Source organism: Monomorium pharaonis, chromosome 3 (assembly GCF_013373865.1).
Source record: "Monomorium pharaonis isolate MP-MQ-018 chromosome 3, ASM1337386v2, whole genome shotgun sequence".
NCBI classification, from domain to species: Eukaryota; Metazoa; Arthropoda; class Insecta; order Hymenoptera; family Formicidae; genus Monomorium; species Monomorium pharaonis.
This window is the reverse complement of record NC_050469.1, coordinates 1,680,116-1,703,855: the sequence shown is the minus strand read 5'-3', so window position 1 is coordinate 1,703,855 and position 23,740 is coordinate 1,680,116. Positions and strand designations below refer to the sequence as shown.

Genomic DNA, 23,740 nt, shown 5'->3' with positions numbered 1-23,740 from the left:
CTATATCTGGTAACTTGAAAACTTATTATCATTAATCTTAAATGTGCGTATTTTTGTAACATTAAAATTTAACTATAATGTTTAAAAACTGAAAGATATTTATAAAATAAGTTATTTTAAATATTATAAAAAGTAACATTAAAAAATATTTTTTTACATAACTAGATTAAAATAAATAATATGACTAATGAGAGTAAACGCTGTTAGCAGTGCGCAACTAATTTATAGAAATATAATTGTATTGATTAAATTCAGGGTATCGATCATGTAATTTTTCCCCTAGGGCGAAAACGTGAAAAGTGAAAACTATCTCTTTCTATTAGTGTTGAATAGAAAGAGACAGTAACTTGAAACTTTTCACTTTTCACGTTTCCACTCTAGGGGAAAAATTACATGATGGATACCCTGAACGTTTTTTCGACATATTATTAGTGAATAAATATCTTGCTAAAATTCTTTGGATTTCATGATTGAGTTATTTCCAAATTGCAAAATCCAAAGTAGACATCATAAGACCAAGAGAAGGAGAACAAAGTTTTGGACAATTATCAATTAAATTTAGTCACAGCAAGAAAACAATACACTCCGCAAACATATTACAGAACATGTAATACTGTGATGTTGTCTGTTAGAGATTAAAAATAGAATCGATACAAAATTAGATTATATTTATATGTTCTTATAATTTTTAAAGAAATATTATGTTACTCAAAATAATATTTTTGTAGTTACTTTATAAACAATATAAAGATAAACATTCAGGATGTTAAAGATAAGCATTTTAGATTGTCCGGTTATGGAATATTTATCTTACAGTTAAAAAAATAAGTTACGTTTGACATTAAATATAAATATAATTAATATTAGGGCTGTTAATATGTGTGCGTGTGAGATTTTTTCGACCTCGAGTATTCGGATATACGAATATTAATTGTTGTAATTAATAAAGAAATAAAGTGTAGAGATTTGAAGATTATGTAAAAAGAGATTGAAAATAGTACATAAATCATAAAATAGAGAAGAGACAATTGAATGAATCAAAGAAAAAAAGAATTACGGCTTCCGGTTTTGTTGCCTACCTGTTCTTCAAACTACCGAAGTACTTGATACACACGGTCTAATTTAACAATGCTTATGATATAATATAGCACTAACAAGGGAGATGTCACGGGCATTTTGTTAAACAAAAAAAATTAAAATTTTTTTCTTTTCAACTTCGAAGTTCTCTTCAAACCGTACAACTTTTACTAAAAAAATTTTTTTCTAAGGCTTATACTCCCGATGGTATTCGCTCCGAAAGGGAAAAATCATTTTTTTCGAAGGGATGTTTCACCCTCTAAACATGAAATTCCGCACATAAAAAAATACGTGCCTCTTTGATTTTTGTGTCCAACAACATATTTCATGGAGAATCAAATTGGCATCGGACGTCCGTGACACTTCCCTTGTAAGTATATGGATTAAGGAAATAGAATACAAAACTCACTGTGATCGGACATATGGGGCAACAAGTGTCTGGTTTCGGTGGCAATGGATTACTACAGGCCACCGAGCAAATGGTTTCTTTACAATTGAGTCGCCCACCAGACTCGCAAGTGCATGCGGTGCAGCTGTTCGGATGCCAAGTCGATCCCTCCGGATGCGCCTCGTTCAAATGTATGCACAAAGCTCGGCAGCGGCATATCTGCAAGGAGAAATCCAATGCATTTTACGATTGAAAAATCAAAATGCTTAAATTTTTTTAAAAATTATATAAAATATTATTTAAAGCGCATATTATATTGTATATTATATATTTAATATCGAATATATTGAAATTTTTAAATAGCGTCTAAAAAAATTAAAATTCAAGTTAGAGTTTTATACGTGGCATCTTATACAACAGATGTATCGAACAATTAACATAATAAGTGTTATTTTTAAAAATGCTACAACACATAAAAATTATGTGAGTAGTGAAGCAATATCTTGTCGTATCTATCTATATAAATAAAAATGTAAATGTTTGTTCGTCATTTAAGATCTCCGTAAGTTTTTCACCGATTGCTTTGAAATTTTGACACAACGTTGCATTCGTAACCGTGAGTGTTGTTATGAGGTTTGATTTTGGATATACGGGTGTTTCAAAAATGATGGCCATAATTTAAGTGTAAAAAATAGTTTTTCATTAATATTATTGAAATTTTGACACATTGAGACGGGGAGAGACGAGGAGAGACCGGGAGAGACGGGGAGAGACGGATAGAGACCGTGAGAGGCGGGGAGAGACCAGGAGAGACTGGGAGAGACGGGGAGAGACCGGGAGAGACGGGGAGAGATCGGGAAAGACGGGGAGAGACGGGGAGAGACGGGGAGAGACCGGGAGAGACCGGGAGAGACGGGTAGAGACCGGGAGAGACGGGGAGAGACGGGAGAGACCGGGAGAGGCGAAAAATGTTTCTATTGTGTTTAAATTAAGATAATAAGAAAAATAAAGATGGCTTTTATTTTATTAAAAAAAAGGAACTTATTTAAAACAGTCTTTTGAATGGCTTTCTAAATCCATAGCAGCTTTTAGAAAAAAAAGTTAGAAGTACACGAATAAATGAATATTAGATTTATTAAAGATAGATAAATGCTTATTCAAAAATAAAATAAAAAGAGCAACAGTAAAGCAAGGCTCTTGAAAGTTAAACAACGAAAGCAAAGAAAATTTGAAAAAAACGTAAGAATAGAGAGCCACAGCAACGCGTGGCAGGGCATAGCTAGTATATATATATATATCTCCAAAATTCTACTCAATTCACTATGTAATTTTTTTGTATATAAGTAAAAAGCTGTTGAAATGATTATTAATTAAAGATTATTTTTTATAAACTTTTAAAGAAATGTAAAGTAAAATTTGGTGTTGAAAAAAATTATTAAAAAAATTATTACAAGGATATTAATTAAAAATTATATTGTTCCAGGTATGAAAAACACACATTGAAACGTCGCAGTTATCTCATTGTATAGTCGCGTCTGATGCAGCAAAATTAAGAATATGCATAAACAGTATATAAAATCTTATTAACGATTATTAAAAACGTTTCATTAATTTAATATAGTTAAGGATGCTAGGGTGATAATCAAACTTGATCGGGATCGATAATGTAAAATCATTAGTGCACAATCATCATTAACAAGATTTCGCAAGATACTTCTTTTATAAATTAGGAAAATTTTCAGAATTAAAGTATACATATTATATCGGTAAATTAAATTATATATCAAGAATAAAAATGATTTTTTTCATGTTGCTTTACTTAACCTTTTACGCGCTTAAATTTTCATAAAACGTTTTTATCTCAATTAGGCATCAAAGTCTAACTTTAAAAACTTGACATTGCTTGTTCCTGTCAGACGGCATCTATGTGTCTGGAATCTCGAATTTCGTGAGTACAAATGGTATTATAGATCTTTTATATCAAGCAAATATTATTACGACATGACAGCTCCACACGCCATATCTGATTAAGAAATGGTGTAAAAGTATAATGAATTATAAAATTTTTTCCGTTTTTGGTATAAACTCTACAATTCAAACTGGTAGTAATGCATATACTTTTATTCTGGAAAAGGATTTTCAAATCTATTAAAGCAATAAAACAAATTCTTGTGACAAAAATTATTGCGTTTAATTGGTCAAACAGATCTGTCTCCAGCACATCCTCTTAAAATCAATAAAGAATCTTGTAAAATCCAAATACATGCACAAAATTTCAACAACTGTTACATTCTCAATACTTTAAATCGCTTTTTGTTATATCTCAAAATGCGCAATCTTTTATTTTCTTACACTCGCGTTTGCAATTTCCGTCATTTTAAACTTACTTTTACTTTTCCACTTTTATTTATTGCGCGCGAAGAAAAAAACAACAAAAGAGAACTCGAGTGTTCCACTTACGGGACAACCGCGCTTGTTTGTCTTGTAACCGAAGCTGCATCTCTTCCTGCATCCAAGGAGCGGCGGGCAGTCGGCGATCGGTGACTTGCACTCGCAAAAGGTGCAGTCATTCTCGTCCATGACGAGCTCGCAATGAAGGTCGCACTTGACCTCAGGGCAGACCCTCTTGTCGTTCGTGGTCGTGTCCGGGACGGTGACGTTCGGTGTACTCGGATAACGCGGTGCCGTCTGACAGGCGCAAACCGGGCAGCCGTCCTCGTCCTTGACGAGGTCGCAGTTCAGTCCGCAATGCGGCAGTTCCGGGCAAACTTTGTAATCTTCCGGCAGCACGTCCGGCACGGGATCGACCTCCTGGAAGAGAGACGGGAGTCAGATAGTCGCCGTGAGATAGGCGCTGGGTACGGCGTTGCTGGCTGAGAGGAAATCGTCGGAATTCCTCTTATTCGCGAACTTGGTCTCGCGCGCGCGATGATTCCGAGAAGAAAGCTTCTTCAGCTGCGGCTACATTTCGCAGAGATAAGAGAGGACCGTGTCTCTACCTTAGATAGGTCACGACTGAAAGTCCGCACGGCGGACACGTTGTTGCGGACGGTTGCATTTAGTTAGGGTTGATAGGGAACATTTCGTGGTGGACGAGGAGATACTATGCGGGAGATTGCATTGTCATCGTAGGTAATCGTCAGCCCACCCGCAACAGTTTGTCGCATCACATTCTAAATTGCAGATTTGTGTTTGTAATATCTTAAATATTATATGTTTACACTATTATAATTCGAAAGTTAAATTCATCAAATAAAGATGTTGATTAAATGTAAAAGATGCAATTATTTTAACTACCATAAATAGGGATGACATGGGACAATGAAAATTATTTAGGGTAAAGTGTATTTTCGCTGCATTTGGCCGTAGTATCTATCTACAGATATTTTCTCACAAGAGAAAATAAAAAGTTTTTTCCTTTATAAATAAATATAATAAATTAATTGTTCGTTAATTTTGCTTTGCTATGGTGGGAAAAAATTCAGAAAGGTGATAAGTTTCTAAATAGGGCAACACTTTGGCTTAATATAACTCAGTGATAATTTTTAAAAATTAATTTTGTTACATGTGTCATAAAATTGTATGTTTTGCGCAGAATAAAGCAAATTTTAAACTTTGGTATTATAAGCATAATTTACAATTATTTTTTAAAATAAAAATATCTATTATATCATCACATCGATACGATAGAACGCGCGCACAGATTGTAAGAAGATCCATGTTCGAATCATGGCTGTGTGTTATTTTTCGTAACAATTTCTTTACAGTTTTTCAAAGAAGAAGAATCTTATGATGCTTGTTAGCATCAAAACTAGTAAATTACATGAGAATTGTGTTCTAAAATCGACGAATACGCGGAATGCAGTTCGCATAAGCAAGAGATTGTAAAAATTCACACAAAAATTATTATTAGAACTGTCTCGACTAAGAAATGGCATTTTTTAATTTCTTGTATTAATCAAAATAATTATGTAAAATTTCTAAAAATTATAGTCAAAAATATAACAAATCCTGTCATCTTCATTTACGGTTTATTTTATATTTTATATATTTCCTATTTTTATAATATATTTAACGTTTTATATATATAAGAGAGTAATAGTCTAACAGCTCAAGCTACATATTTTTACATTTGTTAAAAATTGCTCACATTGTTCTATGCTCTTACCAAGTCGTCGACACACTCGCAGATCGGGCAATTATCCTTGTCCGTTTTAAAGCCATGGTAGCACTTCATCTTACAGTCATCCAAGGACATCTTGCAGGACTCGTCAGGACGGTGATCAAAGGTACTGTTACTGTTCATCAGCGATGGGCAATGAGGGCAGCATTCACCCGGGTCAGGTGGTATCGCGTTCTCGCAGGACTTGCACATGGTTGTCTGGCAGGACGCGAGTCCGTCTTCGTTGCAGATGCAAGTGATACATTCGTCCTGTTTCCATTCCTCGCCGAGTTTCCTCGAGACGCCCTCGTGAATGCAGTTCTGCGGTTTCTCTTCAGCCCTCGCCCAAGAGATCGGATCTAGGATGACGAATAAAACGGAAGTTAGGTAACTCGACATGCATTGACTTTAAATCTACATCTATACCTACACGTATACACGGAGAGAATTTTCATATAAAATTTATGCTGAAAATCATGATAGGTAACGTGAAGCAATATATTTCGAAGAATTTTTTATAATTTTCATTGATAATATTAACATTTACTATACATATTTTAACACATGCAGTATAATATCAGACATGTTTAATTATTTTTATCAAAGTATTTTTTAATATCTATACTCAAATTTTCCATAATTTTAAAATGTGTTAAATATTTTAATTTTTTTATTATTTTAAATGGAATAAATGTCAAAAATAGTTATAAATACAATATATCTTATATAAATTTTACAATACATTATCAAGATATTTGAATTGCTCATAATAATTTTACCACGATAATTAATTAATCCGCACATATTTCCTGCAACATTAATTGCAAATTTTTCAAAATTGTGACGTAATAAAGCATTTTGAAAATCAGATTCGTAACAACATTCAAAAGCTGTAGAAAGTACATTATTTTAAATATCAAAATATTTAAGGATATCTTGTAAAAAACACGGAATTACATTGAGAAAAAGTTGCAAGATATCTTGCAACTATAATTGCATAGTAAAATAATTACAGTCAGGAATCATCATTTCCATAGTAATTATTATTAATATCGATAATAATAACCATACATTTATAATGAATGGTTACAGTGTTTGTTTTACAACTTACTATAGGTTCGCTACAACTTGCTATATTAAAATTTCCTTTTTGTGGCAACCATAAGCTCATAATTATTATATAGTTTAAATAAACTGTAATTTATATTGTGGAATAACTATAAAAATATGATTAAGTTAAAAAACTATAAATTATAATAATATTATGATCACTGCAAAATTGTTTTTTTTCTTGGTTTATTGAGCCATTCCCACACCATTCCCTCGCGCGCACATCAAGATTTTGGTGATACGGTAAAAAATACAGGAAATATTTTCTGAAGATAAGTTTATAAATAACTCACGGCGGGGAAAACTTGAGCGAGTGTTCTCGATGTCCTCCCTCGGAGAGTTTGCGAAAACTCGTGCATAAAATCGTCGCTGCGGCGAATTTTTCGACGTAGTGTCGCAAATCGACGCATCAAGCGCGATCTCGTTTCCAGCAAATTCCTCAATCTTGGGCGGGGAAACAAATTTCTCCTCTCGGGAGAATCGTTCGCGTTATTAGCGAGGCGCAACCGGTTAATTATGCATACGAGATGATTACGAGCGCGGCGTAATCATCGTCGTTTACGCGTGTCTCTCCTCTTCGACGATCAAGTCATTATTCGGCGATTCTCCATGGTGACAAACGCTAGTCACCGTCGTCGTCGTTGTCGTCCGGCGTGATCGTCAAAGCGCCGGAAATTGCAGAATCTCGTAAAGATTCGCAATCTCGCTTAATATTCATAGCGCCCTTAACGCGCGCGCGCGCGCGCGCGTTTCGCACGCTTCTTCCCCGCGTCCGTCGCGTCGCCGCGTAAATGACTCTCCGCGAAAATCTGATTATTCGCGACATTATTTCGTTATTCCGCGGACGATCGTCGGCGCGGGATCGCTGTCGCTATTAAAGCTGCCGATGTCGAGACACACCGCGATTAAGGTTCCCGCGACGTGACTTTGCTCTCGTATCTCGCTCGGAGCGCTTTTACTTATGCGCATCTCTCTCTTCTCCCTCTTTACATAACCGAGTGCAACTCGGTACGGATGAAATTTACATGTCCAAGTAGATACTCTCCAGCTGGATACCTAGACCCTTGGGCGTTGATCTTTTCCGCTGCGCCGAGACAATTCTACCACGCGTGCATATTGGTTTCGAGCCGCCACGTCGCCATCGGTCGCATCGGCACTGATAAGAGACGAATTTGTCGTCGCACCGAGGATGCTATGCGCATTATAATCAGGCGAGTGTATTGTGTTCCGTCTTGCAATAGAATTCAATTTTTTCGCGCGATTCAATGGCTGTAAATACAAGCTGCGAGTGCCGCCATTTTCGCCCACGCGCGCGTCGCCGCTCGAGAAGTTCTCGATTGCATGAGTTTATAATTCTTTTTCTTTTTTTTTAGAATGATTACGGTGATAGAAACAAAGTATTTCTTATATCATAGACTGTTGGAATTTACTAAAAATGATGCCATCAGTCAAATTTCACGTCAAATTTCCAAGGTAATTAAAGTTTAAAGTTCTAAAAATGACTTTTTTTGCGATATTTAGAACTTCTTTGTAAAAAGAGATTGACATCTTAAAATTTTAATCAAAGGTCATGAATACATTATTCAACTGATATTTTTTAGCCGTGTTATAAAAAATTTAAATATTATAGAATTATGAGAAATTTTCCACCTGCATACATATAATTGTATAGTTATATTATATAATATGTATGTATATACACACACACACACACACACACACACGCGCGCGCGTGTGTGTGTGTATTATAGTCACGGAATTAATTATTCAAATACAGAATATGTAAGATTATTTTATGCTACAAATTCATCAAATGTTATAACTTTTTAAAACTCGATTAAAGTGAAAATTTCTGCAAATAATGTATTTTTTTCATCAAATAAGAGATTATTTTGTTCATTCATAATAATATAAATGTAATATTTAATATTATTATACCACAATTTTATCATCGTTTACATTTTGAGATTTCAAGTTAAAATAAAGATATAGATAAAGTAGGAAATGACGGTTTGTTATTGTTTTATTTAAATGCATTTTTCAATTTGTTCGTATTAAGACAAATCAGTGATTTTTTCAGTTTAAACACAAGTTTGCTTTTGATAGAAATGTATTAACAAAAATTTTTATCTCTGTTAGAGTTTTCCTTAAAAATTATATTATTTATAATCAATAGCGTAGTGGGAGAAGGACACAGGGAGATCTTAGCAAAAGTCAATTTAGCAATACTTTCTCATTACCAGCAAACATTTAGAATCGAAAATATGTTTGAACGAAAAACTTTAATTGCTCTCTTCTCTTTATATCTAAAAGCTATAAACTATATCGGCTGCTTGGCCAAAGAGAAGCAATTAAAATGATGGAAGTTGTATAGCTAACTTCATCTTTTTTTTGTTAATATTTTTATGCTATAATAAGTCTCTGTATGTAATGCAAACAATTTTATTGTTTGTAATCTATTAATGGTTGCTATTAATGGTCAATAGTACAGTAAAAAGAACGTAAGTGGAGAGAGGAGAAGGAAATGTTTCCTTACTGCGCTGTTTATAATTGTGCAATAATATATAATCACACATAATAAATAATTACAGCATTTGTGTACGTGTTGATTAATTTTATCATGTACGTACATACATATGTACTACATTTAGTGGAATCTATTACGATAAATTACACTATGTATCGATAGCAAATTATAAATTATGGTATATATGATTTCATCACCAAGGGCGGAAAATTTATTCTCTTAGCAAAACTCTGTAACTCTGTAAATTCTTCATAATATCAAAGTATATAAGATATTAAAATAAAAAAGTACACAGAAAAATGAGCAATACATTCATAACTTCTGATCTGAGAATTTCCAAACAACGTTAACTTATGATTTTTTGCTAAAAATAAAACTATTATTTCGCCCTATTTAAATAAATCATTTATTGGAAAAAAATACTTAAAACTTTTTTTTATAGGAAATAATGTGTAATTCACTCCAAAACTTTTAGTCCTAAGAAATAAACCAATTAATAAGAAAAATAAGATGTATAATATTTTATAAAAATGTATATTTCACTTTCACAAATAAATTTTTTTACAACAAATAAATATCGGAGAAAACGTCACAAGAAATATTTGGTTCTCAATCGAGACTTCAACATTTTTCTCTCTCGGTGCAACGTTTTTAGGATCCATAAGAAAAATCCATAAAAAACACCTCGTTTAATAAGAAAAATCCAGAAACACCTTAATTTAAAATAATTAAAACATCTTTCATATCTATTTGAAGGTAATGCTATTACGCTATCTTGTATGTCGATTTTAACGATAATCCGCTCTTCGCATCACAGAGAGAAGCATGTAGGTCGGGCAGTCGACTGTGCGGATGCAGGTGTGTTACGTTCCATGTCTCCGGCCATTTAGACGAGCGTTTATTCATAATGCCTCCTACCGAACTTTAAAGTGGCGTGTTTCCGTGAAAAAATCGGCTCTGTTAACGCGCACAAAGAAGCGAAAATAATTTTCGAAAGTCTCCGCCGCTGATGACGCGCGGTCAGTCGGTCGGTCGATTAGTCGGACGAGCTCATACAGTGCTCCCCATTACTTCCATGTCGCGATACACGTACAGACGTACGTTCGCGTTGAAAGAGGAAAAAATTTGCACGAATTTTTTTCATCGGATACGTAGTCGCTCATCGACTGGCAAACAGGCTGGCTGGCTGTCGGTGGCCCCTCGCCGTAATACGTTTCCCCCGTCGCGGCGTTTCACATATAGCTTACGGCCGCCGGAAAAAAGCTAGATTCGTGAGCTTTTGTAAGAAATATGAAAAGGCGGTTGCCTTTATGTGCCCGAAAAACATTTTTTTATTCCGTTTCATTATTTTAGGTATTTCATTACTCTTTGTAATCCGCACTGCGGCGAGGGGACGATATTGACGGCCGAAAAATTGAGGGCAATAATAAAGGCGCTTTTGTAGAAAATATTAAAAGATATCTCTCTCTCTCTCTCTCTCTCTCTCTCTCTCTCTCTCTCTCTCTCTCTCTCTCCCTCCCTTCCTCCCTCCCTCGCTCTAGAGCAGAGAAAATAGAGGGGGTCGAGAGCGCGCGAGGAGCTAGGAAGAAGGATGCGTTAAATAAAGAATTGTATGATCTGTGAACTGCGAAACGAATATCCGATCCAATATCGTGGATACTTTGGGAAAAAATTATGCTTGCAAATTAATATCATGGAATATCCCTAGATCAAGCGGAAGGTATGCGTAATACACGGGAGAGCGTTTTCGTGACGAATCGATTGTAAATGTCGGCAGCAGGTTTCGATTGGGACGCGAAATCAGTCGCCAGAATAATTATTTTTGCAATTAGCATAATAAAATGTACATTAACATATAAAACACACCTTTGCGACGCGAAAACCCGGACAAAGGGAGGTAACATCTGTCTGTATAATTTAATCCGACTGTATCGCTATTTACCTCAACGCGGTATCAGGGTTTATGTCAATATTTATTATCGCGTGTACTTTTCGACGAAAGCGTATTAATTAAACGAGGCATCAACTATGTACGCGTGACCGATAATGCGGACTATGGGCTAATGAATATTGTTAACAAGGTAGAACGCGCTGTTTAACTGTCGTGTAGCTGTTTAAACACCGTTCCGCGCGATACAGAGGACCGGAATGAATTTACCGTATGACGTAAAATGCGTATTTAATTCCGAGAATTCGATCAATCGCAGAAGCGAGGTATCCTATATATTTAAGCGATCGAAATGCATTCAAACGTATTTAAATGTTACGCGTATTTTATTTGTTTTTCTTTTTATCTCTCGCAATCGAATATTTTAATCATATCTCGTAAAAGCATTTATTAATTCTAGAAGGCAAAACTGAATTTTTCTATATACCTTCTAAGGCAAAAGCGGGGTGAAATTTCATCCAAACTTCTCGTGTCTCAATTCTTTCTATTAGCAATAATTAAGTAGCGCGTTAAGTTTCTTCTAGTCTTTTTATGAAGAAATCGATGATGTATATAAACACGGTGTTTTTTGTCAGAGAAATATTGAAAAATTCAGTTAAAGCAAAAGAAACACGAAAAATGTGTAAAAATTTGCATGGTTTAAATTTCGTTTGGGGTGATAAAACACCCCGCATTTATTTTTTAGGATTAAGTGCGATATCGCGGCGACATTGGTTGCCAGATCATTTTCAAATGACAAAGTACACGTGGAAAGAGTGTAATATAATCAATTGAGATAAATCGATATCATTATGAAAAATAGTTTCTTCTCGTTTGCGATAATAATGTTTCCAGTGTAATGATTTGTAGCTGATCATATAACGCGGCGGAAATATTATTGAATTTTAAAATAGGCAGGTAAAGCACCTATTAAATTTCACCAGGAAAAGACAGAGATGGAAAAAAGCGAGAAGGAGCCGGCGATTTCGCGAGATAAGAATGACTTCATTAAAATTCAACAGGTAGATCGAAAGTTCCGCCGCGAGAGCGGCGCCAGCGTAACTTTAAACGTCGTAACTTAAAAAACCCGCGCCGAGAAATATCGCATTTGAGCATTATCTCTGCTTACAATCTGCGCGACTAGCATTTATAATATTAGTCCCTTTCCCTTCTTCCCTCATCCCCGAATAAATTCTAGAACGAATTTCAGAAAACAATAGATGGCGTCGGTATTTAGAGGGCTATTTAATTCCCACATAGCTTTATGAAAGCTACGCAGGGAGAAGTTTATGGAGAAGAGACGGGAGGTCTTTTCTTGTTACACTCGTGGCACTCGTAACGGCACTTGACGGCAGCAGGATTTGTATTGCCGAATTAAAAGATACACTTTGTAAGTGAAGTTACTGAAAACTTCTCAGAACTTCTTGACAGATCTCAAACGGAGGGAGGGAGGGAGAAAGAGAGAGAGAGAGAGAGAGAGAGAGAGAGAGAGAGAGAGAGAGAGAGAGAGAGAGAGATTTTCGTTTTGTCGCAATGATCTCTTTGCTCCTTCAGAGCCTCAATATTCCCATCACATATATTTAACGTATACACTTCCTTCGGCTTTCTTCTCTCTTTCTCTTTCGGTAATGGAACGCCGCGCGTCCACGAGAAATGCGTTGATTACGATCAGGGAGGTCCTTCGTGCCGATATCTGAAGTACACGGAGATACTACAAGCTCACTGAACGAGCTTGCCTCGTCAGATTGCAATTCAAACATCCGAAGGAAAGAGAGAGAAGCAGATAGACGGAAACAGGGAAAGAGGAAATGTATCAGAGCACGAGGACTGGAGAAACACACACACACACACAGGGAAAGAGAGAGAGAGAGAGAGAGAGAGAGAGAGAGAGAGAGAGAGAGAGAGAGAGAGAGGGGGGGCAGAGATCCCTGAGATATTGATCGGATATACGGCGTATTCCGCGAGCCATTCCTATCTTCTGACAGGAGCTAGTCTCGATTACGACCTTTCGTAATTACCTGAGGGTCTGCAGTCGTGAAGAGGGCAACAGCTACCGGGTGTCTCGGGCTTGGCCGCCCGCACCTCGACTGGCCGTTGATCAGATCGGCACTTGGGCGGCGGACACGTTGGTACGCATTTGCAGACGCCATCGTCCGTCAGGACGCTGTCCTCGGGACAGAACGATTCGGTCCGATGATGGTGATCTGCACAAACCGGTGTAATCAGACGTCATGAGTCTGTTATCGAGAACTTGTTAAATGAGAGAAAGAGGCACTATTTCTGTGCTTGTCACATTAATTATTGCATTGCAATCAGCGTTTGTCATTTTCTGTAAAAATTATCTATGCAGATATTTATCTATATGAAAAAATCTTGTCTTTTCCTTACATACAATGTACATTATTTCCATCTTTACCTTAAATGAAAGAAGTGTTCTTCTTTTTCAAATTAGTTAAATTAATGCGAACAATAATGAGTATGAAGTATTGTCCTTAGTTTCAACCTTCAATTATCTTTTAGAATGGTGATAATAGAGTGCACGTTTAGAAAATAGTATAGTAAAATGTAAAAATTGTCCCAAAACTATAACCATTTACTTTAGAAACTTTTACAAAACTATATCTGTCATTACAATGTGAGTCATATATTTCTTCTATCTTTTTTAAACTTTGATTTTTATTTACGGCAAAATCAAAGAAGATACATTTTTGTCAGATTAAATTATTTAAAGAATTGTATTTGAAAAATTCTTGTTTTTAGAAGAAATAAAGATTTAAATTGTTTTTATATCTTAATTATTATTTTGTTCAGTAGCAGTATTATCTTTACTCTTCGTAAACAATCTGAGTTTTTTTTATTCAAGCGCAATTTTACTCTCAAATTTCTCTGAAATAAAGAGAGAATGTAGAGATCGTTTTCCTAAAAAATCTTGTTAGCGGTAGGATCTTACTTGTCAAGTAACGTCAGCGCTCGACAATCTGTCTTCAACTAACGCAAAGTCAAAGTTGAATCCAAAAAGATCCAGATCACCGATAACGTTAACTAGCTTTTCGTTAATAAGTTTTATGTTTTCTCAGTTATTCGATAATTTTAATATACAAATATAGAAATTAAAAAATGTTTTATTTATTAATATGTTTTCGTCATTTTGCCATATATTTTATTTTTTTATTAAATAAAGATTTTAACATTTAATTTTAACATTAAATAATTTGTGATATAATAAAAATATTGAAGAATAATTCTGAATTTTCCTAAATTTTTTTGAATTTTTTAAAGCAATAAAAAAATTAGGCCAGAAAAAAAATTCAGATTGATTGCGGAGTAAATAAAAAAAAAAAAATTGCCCATAAAGAGTTATAATTAAAGATAAAATATAAAATAGTACAATTTTATATTTTATCTAGATAAATTTAAAGTTATTTTTCTAAAATATGTTTACATGTAATTTATCTATTTTTATTTAGATGATTTTAAACTATCTGAGCGTAATACTCTGATTGCAATTAAACGGATCTTATATTCTTTAATTGCTGGTGTTTTAAGTAGAGAAAATTGTATTTGTAACTTTACGAGCGTTAAAGTTAAAGCGTTGTGTCCCAACGGCAATAATATTCGATACTTTATTTATCTACGGTAAATGTTATAAGTGCTTTCTCCGTTATATAAAGCGCGCAGTTTCATCTCGGTTGTCTCTAAAGTCAACACTGTCATCGACCCGACGACCGTTTTTCAAAACTGTCCAGTTTAATTAAAGGAAAAGCGTGAGATATTTACACCACTCCACGATCACCATCGTATCATTTTCCTCGGTTTCGCGACAGCCGATCTTCCGCGCGCTTGCACAGCCTCCCATTCGTTACACTCGACAAACGTTATTTTCCACCGCGAACGCGGCCCTTCTTTTACAAATTCTATTACCTAAGGGGACGCAGTTGTAGCGCGGGCAGCAGCTACCGGGGGTCCCGGAAAACGATCCCTTCACCGGCACCGCTTGCTGACCCGGTCGGCACTTGTGGGGCGGACAGTTCGCGCATTTGCAATCGCCGTTCTCGTTTGACACGCTGTCCCGCGGGCAGTCGTCGGCAGCTCCTTGAAACAGAAAAATCGCCGGCGAGATTAACGTCAGGACCAGAATTCCCGGGGACCGCGGTCGGCAATATGTTCGATGTAGTGTCGCTAGAGCGCTCTACCGCTTCAGGTCGGAAGATATCCCCGTCCTGGGATATGTATGTGTGTAAGTGTACGTGAGATACCTCGGAATTCTTCTCCAAACGTTTGAAATTGCGCCAGGCTACTACTCGGTGTACTTTATTATCAACGGTACTTTGCGCCAATTTGCTGTCGCACCAAGTGCCCGAGAATTACGGCTATCACTTTCGTATATTCCTTCGACCGATTTAGAGAAAATTTATCGCGCGCCGGCAGAAATATTAAACTACAAATAGCGTACGAGCTATAATTCCAAGACATTCTCTCTATATGAAAAGATCATTTTAATTATTGTAGCTTCGGTATTCAATTCGATGCGGCTTGTAATAAATTCATCAAGCAAGATAGGGAAAAAGATATTTTCCAAGAAATGCGTTATAAGTAGAGAAGCCTGCTCAGGTAATATCTATTCTATTTTTATTCATTATTCGTTTCGTTAATTAAGCTTCGCATTAACGACAGCGACTCGTTTTGTCCTTCGTCCAAAACAATATAATAAATTAAAATAGTAATTTTCTGAAAATAAATTTTGCACGTCGCCTCTCTCGGTCGTGCTTGAGTAAATTTTTCAAATCCCCTTCCATTAATAACCTAACAGCAAATGCTAATTGTATTAATAAATGTGACGGGCGAACGTATGTGCGTCCCCGTGAAAAGGTGTGTCGGGTTCTTCTTCGGTGCGCGCACTACTGTCGCACACAGTATGTGCCAGTGACATTAATATAAATTCCCAAATGAGTAAGGAAAAGAGATATATCCTTGTCAGAGACGCGACGAGGATCGATTATTTTATTCAGCGGATTATCCTGCCCGAAGAGATACACACACGCATTGTGTCCCGTGTGTATGTGTGTGTATGTGTGTGTGTGTGTGCGCTCGCGGAGGTCGGTTCCGTCGCGCTGCGCGCTGCGCCGGAGATACGGAGAAAAATAGCGAGCTCTTGATGGATGCCAAACCCGGAAATCTCCGGAGGAATGCGATGCGCCGAGGTATAAAGAGAATGATAAGGAGAATAAGAAGAGAGTACAGTACAAATCCGCGCGGCGCACCGCTGAATTCCATCCCCTGGCAAATTTTATAAACGGAAGCGGATTATTTTCTAACGATTCTCATTTGTAAACCCAAGCGTGGTAGTGCCACCCGCGCCTCCTGGGTTTCCTGGGTCTCTCGTTTGTTTCTTGTATGGAAATAAACGCCCGAGTAACTCGAAAGTCTTGGAAGAAGACATCGTAAAGGCATCGTCTGAAGTTAGATATTCAGAATTGTCGTATTTAATTACGAAATGCGGTTATAAATTCTCGGAACTCTATCGCACCGCGTACAAATGTTCATAACGTGAGTCATCGTTGTCTCATACATACTAAATGTGTTTGTTTGCATATAGAGATAATTTTCTGCAGATTACATTCGTGCGGTTCCCAGATTGATCTTGAAATCTTAGCGAATTGTGCTGTTGAAACGACCGTCATTAGAATTCTCATGTCGTTATTCATTATTCTACAATTAAAAGACGTATTTTAATTATTCGTTATTGTACAGTTTATCATCGTTATAAAAGAAGTCTGTGCTGAGAAAAAATATATTAAAAGAAAAAGCTTTCTTTAATTTTAGTAAACCATATATATATTTACGTACAACTGTAACTTATTTTTCTACATTTTCTTAAAATAAGGAATTTTACATTAATTTCTTTGAAAAACATAATTTTTCTATTAAGTAAATCATTCATAATGTGTAAAAAAAAGTATTTTCTATAATACAATCAATATCCACGTTACGTTATAGCGTTTCTTTTTAATATTTATTATAAACGAAATAAAGAAGAAACGTTTACTTAAAGGAAACATTTGAGATCTTGGAGAATTATGATTTATTAGAGATTATAAAAATTTTATCACACAAGGCGTTAGTGTATAATGATTTTACCCTTAATTAATTATTTAAATTTACATATTTAATTTAATATATTGTCTGAGAAAAAAAGATCATTTCTTATCTGAAGAAAAAACCTTTTTCTCAGATAATATATTAAATTAAACAAATTTTAATAAACGCCACGTGTAGTTATATATTGTCTACTTATGGTGTAAACGACGCACTATTACTATAAATAAAAATATCTTTTTATTTTTATCGGATACATTAACTTTATTCAAGTATACGTTTTCTCAAATGTAATAAATTGTTTTAATTGTACATTTGTTTCTTAAAGACAACTTATTTTTAATTATTTATTTATTTATCATTTGCATAATACTTGAAAACGTATATTTAAACATATATTTATTAAAACATTGTTTTTAAAATTAAGAGATTCGGATTCAATATTTTAAACAATTATTTACTACACTTCAGCAAGAATATTATATTATAGTGTATTAAATGTAAATTTAATTCGAATAAATTCTTTAATTTTAATGTCTCTAGCTTTATTATAATAAAGATACGAAACTTTATACTTTAAATATTATTTATTTAAATTAATTGAATCTAATTTTAATAAATATATTTATCACAATAGTTTTCTCAGTGTATAAAATGATTTATAAATTTTCAAATTTTCTGCAACATATCGCTAGAGTATTTATGGAATATGAGATTTTAATGTTGATTGTTTACCGTGAGATATCACGAACGACATTCCAATAAAGAACATTGCGAGCATGCGTAACTCCGAGCGACATCGTAGTTTCTTAAAGTTACGTGATATCGGAACGAAAAACCAGACGTGGAAGAAATATATCGAAGAGAGAAAAGAAAATGTTGAAACTTGTCCTTTGTATAGATTTGAAAAAGCGAAGTTCGTACGTGTACATACACGGGGAAGACATTTCCTCGCTGTAGCTGTAAGGAAAGCGAAATATTCGATATCCAGAAATTTTTCGAATCACTCTCTAAACGCGAAACTGCAGGAAGAGTCCCATGAGACAAACGCGAATCTACGAAAGAAGAGCGCCAAAAACTCAGTCACGCAAGATGCAGTAAGAAGAGCGTCGTACGAAGTACTTTCACGGAGAAGAAGATCGGATAAAAACATGCAGTCGCAATTTAGCGAATGAAAGAGGAATTGCTTTCACAATTAAAAGTTTCGCCTTTGAAATTGAGGAAAAAGCGGATTTTCTTACAAAACTTCGTTTACGTAGCCTAGTAGTGAACCTTAATCCCGCCCGTGAAAGTTTTATGTCAAACATCTCTCTCTCTCGTTCATACTTCAGGGTTGTCTGTAAAATATACATCATGTGGAACACGAAGATAATACTTTCATCTTTGTGAGAGTACGCACTCGCTGTTTCAATAACACTTTTTAACGTCAAAGTACTCTTTATACGTGGCGTTCGTCGCGCACATGTCAGAAGTCTCGTCGAAATCGGCGATTACGGCCGATTCTCATTTCATCCATTGGATGAATCTGCACATCCCGTAGAACGCGTTGTACATACTCGGCGAGAGAGAGAGAGAGAGAGACTTAACAACGAGAAATGCTGTGTGCTTGATACGCTCACAGCGCATTTCATGTCACGATCAGTCGTCCTGATGTCGTCCCCTTCGTTCCTTTTTTTTCCTGTTTTCGTCGCTGACGTGACAGAAACGGCACGTAGATACGATCTGCTGGATCTTCTCCGTCGGTTGCACGCAGCCTCTTTGTGCCCGGCTTTCGCAATTTCGCGCTGGAGATTTCGGGGTCGGATAAGTCCCATCCTCGTTGCCGCCGCCGGCAGAGAAGAAAAAACGAATAAAACGCACCTTTCGGTTTTCAGCTTTCGGCTTTCGGCGAGTGATTGAGGGGCACGTCGGTCAAAGGTTACACCGCTGCGAGTCCCTTAGTCGAAAGGGCCATAGAGAGATCCTTCTCTCTCTCTCTCTCTCTCTCTCTCTCTCTCTCTCTCTCTCTCTCTCTCTTTCTTTCTTTATCTCTCACACACTTGGCGAAAATCTCCGTGATATCCGCCTCGGCTATCGGAGGATAATATCCATTGGATTTTATTACAGCTATTTAAAGCTACGGTTTAATATTCGACGATTCCGTGTTGTTTTAAAATCTTGTGAGAGAAAGTTATTTTGGTTTTTATATATTCATCTGTTTTACAGATTTTATGTATTTTGCTATCACTTCATGGTTATTCCTGAATTAAGAGGAGATTGATATTTACTAGAAGGTTATTGTAATCAACCTTCTTTACTAAGAACTCTTAACACACAAAAGCCTTTTAGAGTTTACATATTTAAGCCACAAAGAGCAAAAGTTAGTTAATTAAATAGTATTAAAATGTGTACGCTATACTTTATATAATTATATAAATATATAATATAGTTATATAATAGAATACATATATTAATACTAGTTATTTATTAGTATGTAATTCTATTAGTATATAATACTAGCTTATTAATAAGTACGATAGATATTTAGAAAAGTTTTAATATTTTATATTATATACATATACAATAATATAGTTACTAATTAATTAACTAGTAACTAATTATTATTACCAAATCTCTTTTTGTAGTATATAAATATTAATCCAATTTAAATTTTATACATCTTCATATTTTAACATGTATTGTAAGTCGCAAGAAGACTTGTGTTAGTCACAAAGTGGATCAAGATACGTTGAAATATCGAGTTCAGTTTAGGGACCCCCAAGGCTTAATATAGTTCATATTCCAATATTCTTCTAATCGCGATCGGCTCGTAAACTTCAGAAAAGTACAAACAACGATTGTAAAAACGGACTCATTATTCAAAGGCGATTTGGAAAGATTGAGCCACGCGAGAGTGAATGCTTTTCTGCTTTTCTCGTTCCGCCATAACTTCCATATTTTTATTTTTTAAGATACTTGCCCACGGGATCGATCGATGTATTCTTATCTGTATCCTTCCTTTATGAGGGGGAGGGGGGGGGGCATGCTTAAGGCACACGTAAATCAATACAAATCGAGCCGTCAGATATCAGGATTAGATAGACTGGGAAGTAACTGGCAAAATTAACTTTAAAGGATGAAAGATAAAGCGAAGGAGGAAGAACTGGTGAAAATTAGCTTTCGTTTCGAGGAGACGGTTTTAGGAAACGAAGCAATATTCATACGGTGGAATCGCGATTCGCGAGGTGATACGATCGACGTTCCAGCTGATTTATTTCTGCGACGTATACACGCAACAGTACATAGTATATCCCGTAAAACGACGAAGGTGAATGAGGAGAGGAAAGTGGGTAATTTCCTGCGAAAAATAACATCGTGCGGTGCTCACGTAACGGGCAAAGGCGCCACGAGGAGGAGGAAGTCTTGATTGCTGCCCCCCGTTGCTCCTTCGACAGTGACGAATGACTGACGAAGGTTCGTTTTGTATTAATAATTGCACACTCACACTCCGGGCACAATCTTTCTCAGTATATTCTCGATTGAGTATACGTTATCGCTGGATGTTATCGAGCGTGTATGAAACGAAGGAAGGTTCACTTGAAAAGGAAGAGATGGATTGTGATAACAAAAATTGCATACTTTTCTTCATCAATATCGCCAAGTTTTTTTTTTACAATAAAAACATTGTATCAATAAATTATTTTATTATGTGCAGTCTTACAACAGTGTACATTTAACTACAAATTTATAGTCATTTTCGTTAACTATATATTTATAGTTATTTTTACTAAATCATAGCAAATTTATAAAATAATATATTAATTGTTATAAAAGACAAAAAGTTAGTATAGTTTATGCTTCCTATAACTGATTGCATTTATATTAAAATGTTAATTTTGTCATCCAGGTCTTTTCTTTTTTAATACTTTACTACATAAAGCCAACGACACACAATGCTTGTTTTCATAGAGCATTGCTTACTGAATGGAAATATTCTCGTCTGATTGGTGCATTTCTGAAGATAAATAAAAATGCAATTATTACAATTTATATTAAATTTTCTTCATAACTATTAAAACTATAAACATAAGATTATTATTAACATTATAGTAATAAATTATAGTAATATTACATTATAAATTATAGTAATGTTACATTATAGTAATAACTATAAAAGTAAAATTTTTAATCACAATTATTTTACCAATTATAGTTACAAATACCACTTTTTTCTCAGTGAATAAATACCATGTACGCAAGAAAGTTTATGACAATTAAAAAGAGTATTGTACCATTTTTAAATATGTTCAATGGTTCTTCAGATTTGAAGACGAATTGAATTTACTGCGATTCGAATTCGAAGTATTCGCATACTTCAATTTTGTATTTATTCTCATAAACCTTGCAGAAGTTGTGTACAAACTCTTTTGTGGAATTAACATATAGTTTGCAAATGACATAACATAATATTTGATTAGATGTCGTATAAACGACAGATTAATCGTCGGATTAGTATAATCGACGGGACAACGAATCGAACTGAGCGCGATCGCCACATTTTAATGCAGCCCGTGTTATGTTTACATTAACGCTGTTACTCACGGAGCACGGAAAGAAATGCCACTCGCCGTGGAATAATTGCATCGTCGAAAACAATACCAAGCGGAAGATATGGGATCCCGATCTCATCGGACGGTCTACCATTTGGCAGAATCGCGCGGCTGAGATAGTATGCAACGGGCGGCTGGTCAACAATAAGTTCATTCGGTATGCAAGAGTTAGCAGCTCTGCCCGGGCCAGAAGGAAGCTAATGCAATATCCTTCGCAGGGGAAACCCCGTGCTTTCGGCATGCTGTCGGCTCCCTCGTACGTTTTACTACGCACGGCGCGCGGCGCGGCCTTATTTCGGTACGCTTTTTCAGATCGTTGCATTCGGCGCACCAGCCGCACCATCCGCACATGGACGCTCTCCATTACTCTCTTTTTTTCCCTTCGCCACGGCGAGCGCGGCGGTTGCACCGTCGTCGACGCAATACTAATCCTTCGCACTAATTCGGCATTTCCACACCGTGCAATCGCGGCCGTTGCTCGTTTATTTGTTTCCATTCAATCGTTTTCATTCTCGTTTCTCGTTATGCGCCCCCCGATGTATTTCCTCCTTCGTTATCGCCCCTCACCCACGGTAATTTATATTTCTGTTATTATTGGAAAAGTTCTCCACCCGGAGCTCGATGAAAATTTATTTCCGAGCGAGATTCGCGGTTCTTTCTCTCTCTTTTTCCTTACTTCCTTCCCCCTTTCATTCTCGTTCTCTCTCTCTGTCTCTCTTTCTCTCTATTTCTTTTTGTTTCTCATTCTCGCCATCGATTCCCTCACTCGTGAGATTTCTGTATTGCATGCCGTGCGTCATTGTATCGTATTAATTTCGCGACTGATTCGCACCGCGTAGTGTCACTGACAACTGCGACACTGTCACGGCGTGACACGCGTTTTCATTAGACCGCCGCAATACGTGGCGACGCCTTCAGAAAATCGACACTCCGAGGCGTTTATGTAAGAGCAACGTTACAAAGAAGCTAAAACCAAATAAAATCTCGAATAGCTTCTGTTTAATAATTCATGGCTAACCCCGCGACAAGAATCGCGGCATGAATGTATTTTCATATTTTGTGAGACAGGAATAGGGGACAAACTTGTCTCTCGGCAGCGGTTAAGACTTTTTTTTTGAAACCGATGTCCCAAAGCTCAGAATAAGTGCGCGGAGCGCAAAAATACAAGCTCACGAGCCACTCGGTGGCCATCAGTGTCATCGTATTTATCCCGTCAGCTCTTTATATCTCATCTCGGGGGGCTCTTCCACCTGTCGTGGTCCTTATGTCGAAGCTGAGGCAAAAACAAATGACGCGAGCCGTACTCGAGCCGCACGAGGAGACGGCGAAGAATTGACGAAGAGGCGAAAAACTGAAGAACGTTTGCGCTCCCGGTTTCTCGTCCCCGGTCCTCCCCTTTGTCTTCTCTGCTGCTGCTGTTGTTGCTGCTGTTGCTGGCAACAACGACCGACGACTACCGCAACAGCTTGCTACAGCCGCAACCAGTTAACGTGTTAACATTGAACCCGTTCTCCCGGGAACCTCCGCACCCCAAGATGCACACTCGAGTTACTAATTTACCGTCCGACGTGACGGCACCATCCTTTGCCTTGCCTTGCTGCTAACTCTCGCCCTACGCCAACGACGTCAAAGTAAACGGCCTCACACGCCAGGTAAACGACGCGCACACGTGCACACATGCAACACACACGTATAGTACGTCCCCTTGTTTCTCGTAAAAAATTTCTTAATTATAATATATTTAGCTTTCCAAAAAGTTCAAAAAATATTTCTCAAGGATTTACTATTTTGTGTGTCGCAAATAAATTTCGTGTAATTCTTGTTATTAGATATTATGTACGATCAACTGAATAATTTTGATAGT

General features: G+C 36.2%; 1 protein-coding gene across 15 annotated transcripts in view; it reads right to left on the bottom strand.

The window, feature by feature from the left end:
• The window catches only part of LOC105834238 (cysteine-rich motor neuron 1 protein), a 412,714-nt gene that overhangs the window by 6,434 nt on the left and 382,540 nt on the right, over nucleotides 1-23,740 (bottom strand). For 14 of the 15 annotated variants that reach the window (XM_036284247.1, XM_036284246.1, XM_036284243.1 and 11 more), the window contains exons 7-11: nucleotides 15,113-15,283; nucleotides 13,210-13,395; nucleotides 5,634-5,986; nucleotides 3,926-4,276; nucleotides 1,487-1,684 (exon numbers count right to left, since the gene is read on the bottom strand). In XM_036284247.1, the coding sequence (XP_036140140.1) occupies nucleotides 1,487-1,684; nucleotides 3,926-4,276; nucleotides 5,634-5,986; nucleotides 13,210-13,395; nucleotides 15,113-15,283 (1,259 nt within the window). The remainder of the gene's footprint in view (nucleotides 1-1,486; nucleotides 1,685-3,925; nucleotides 4,277-5,633; nucleotides 5,987-13,209; nucleotides 13,396-15,112; nucleotides 15,284-23,740) is intronic. The other variant, XM_036284248.1, reaches the window with a different exon arrangement.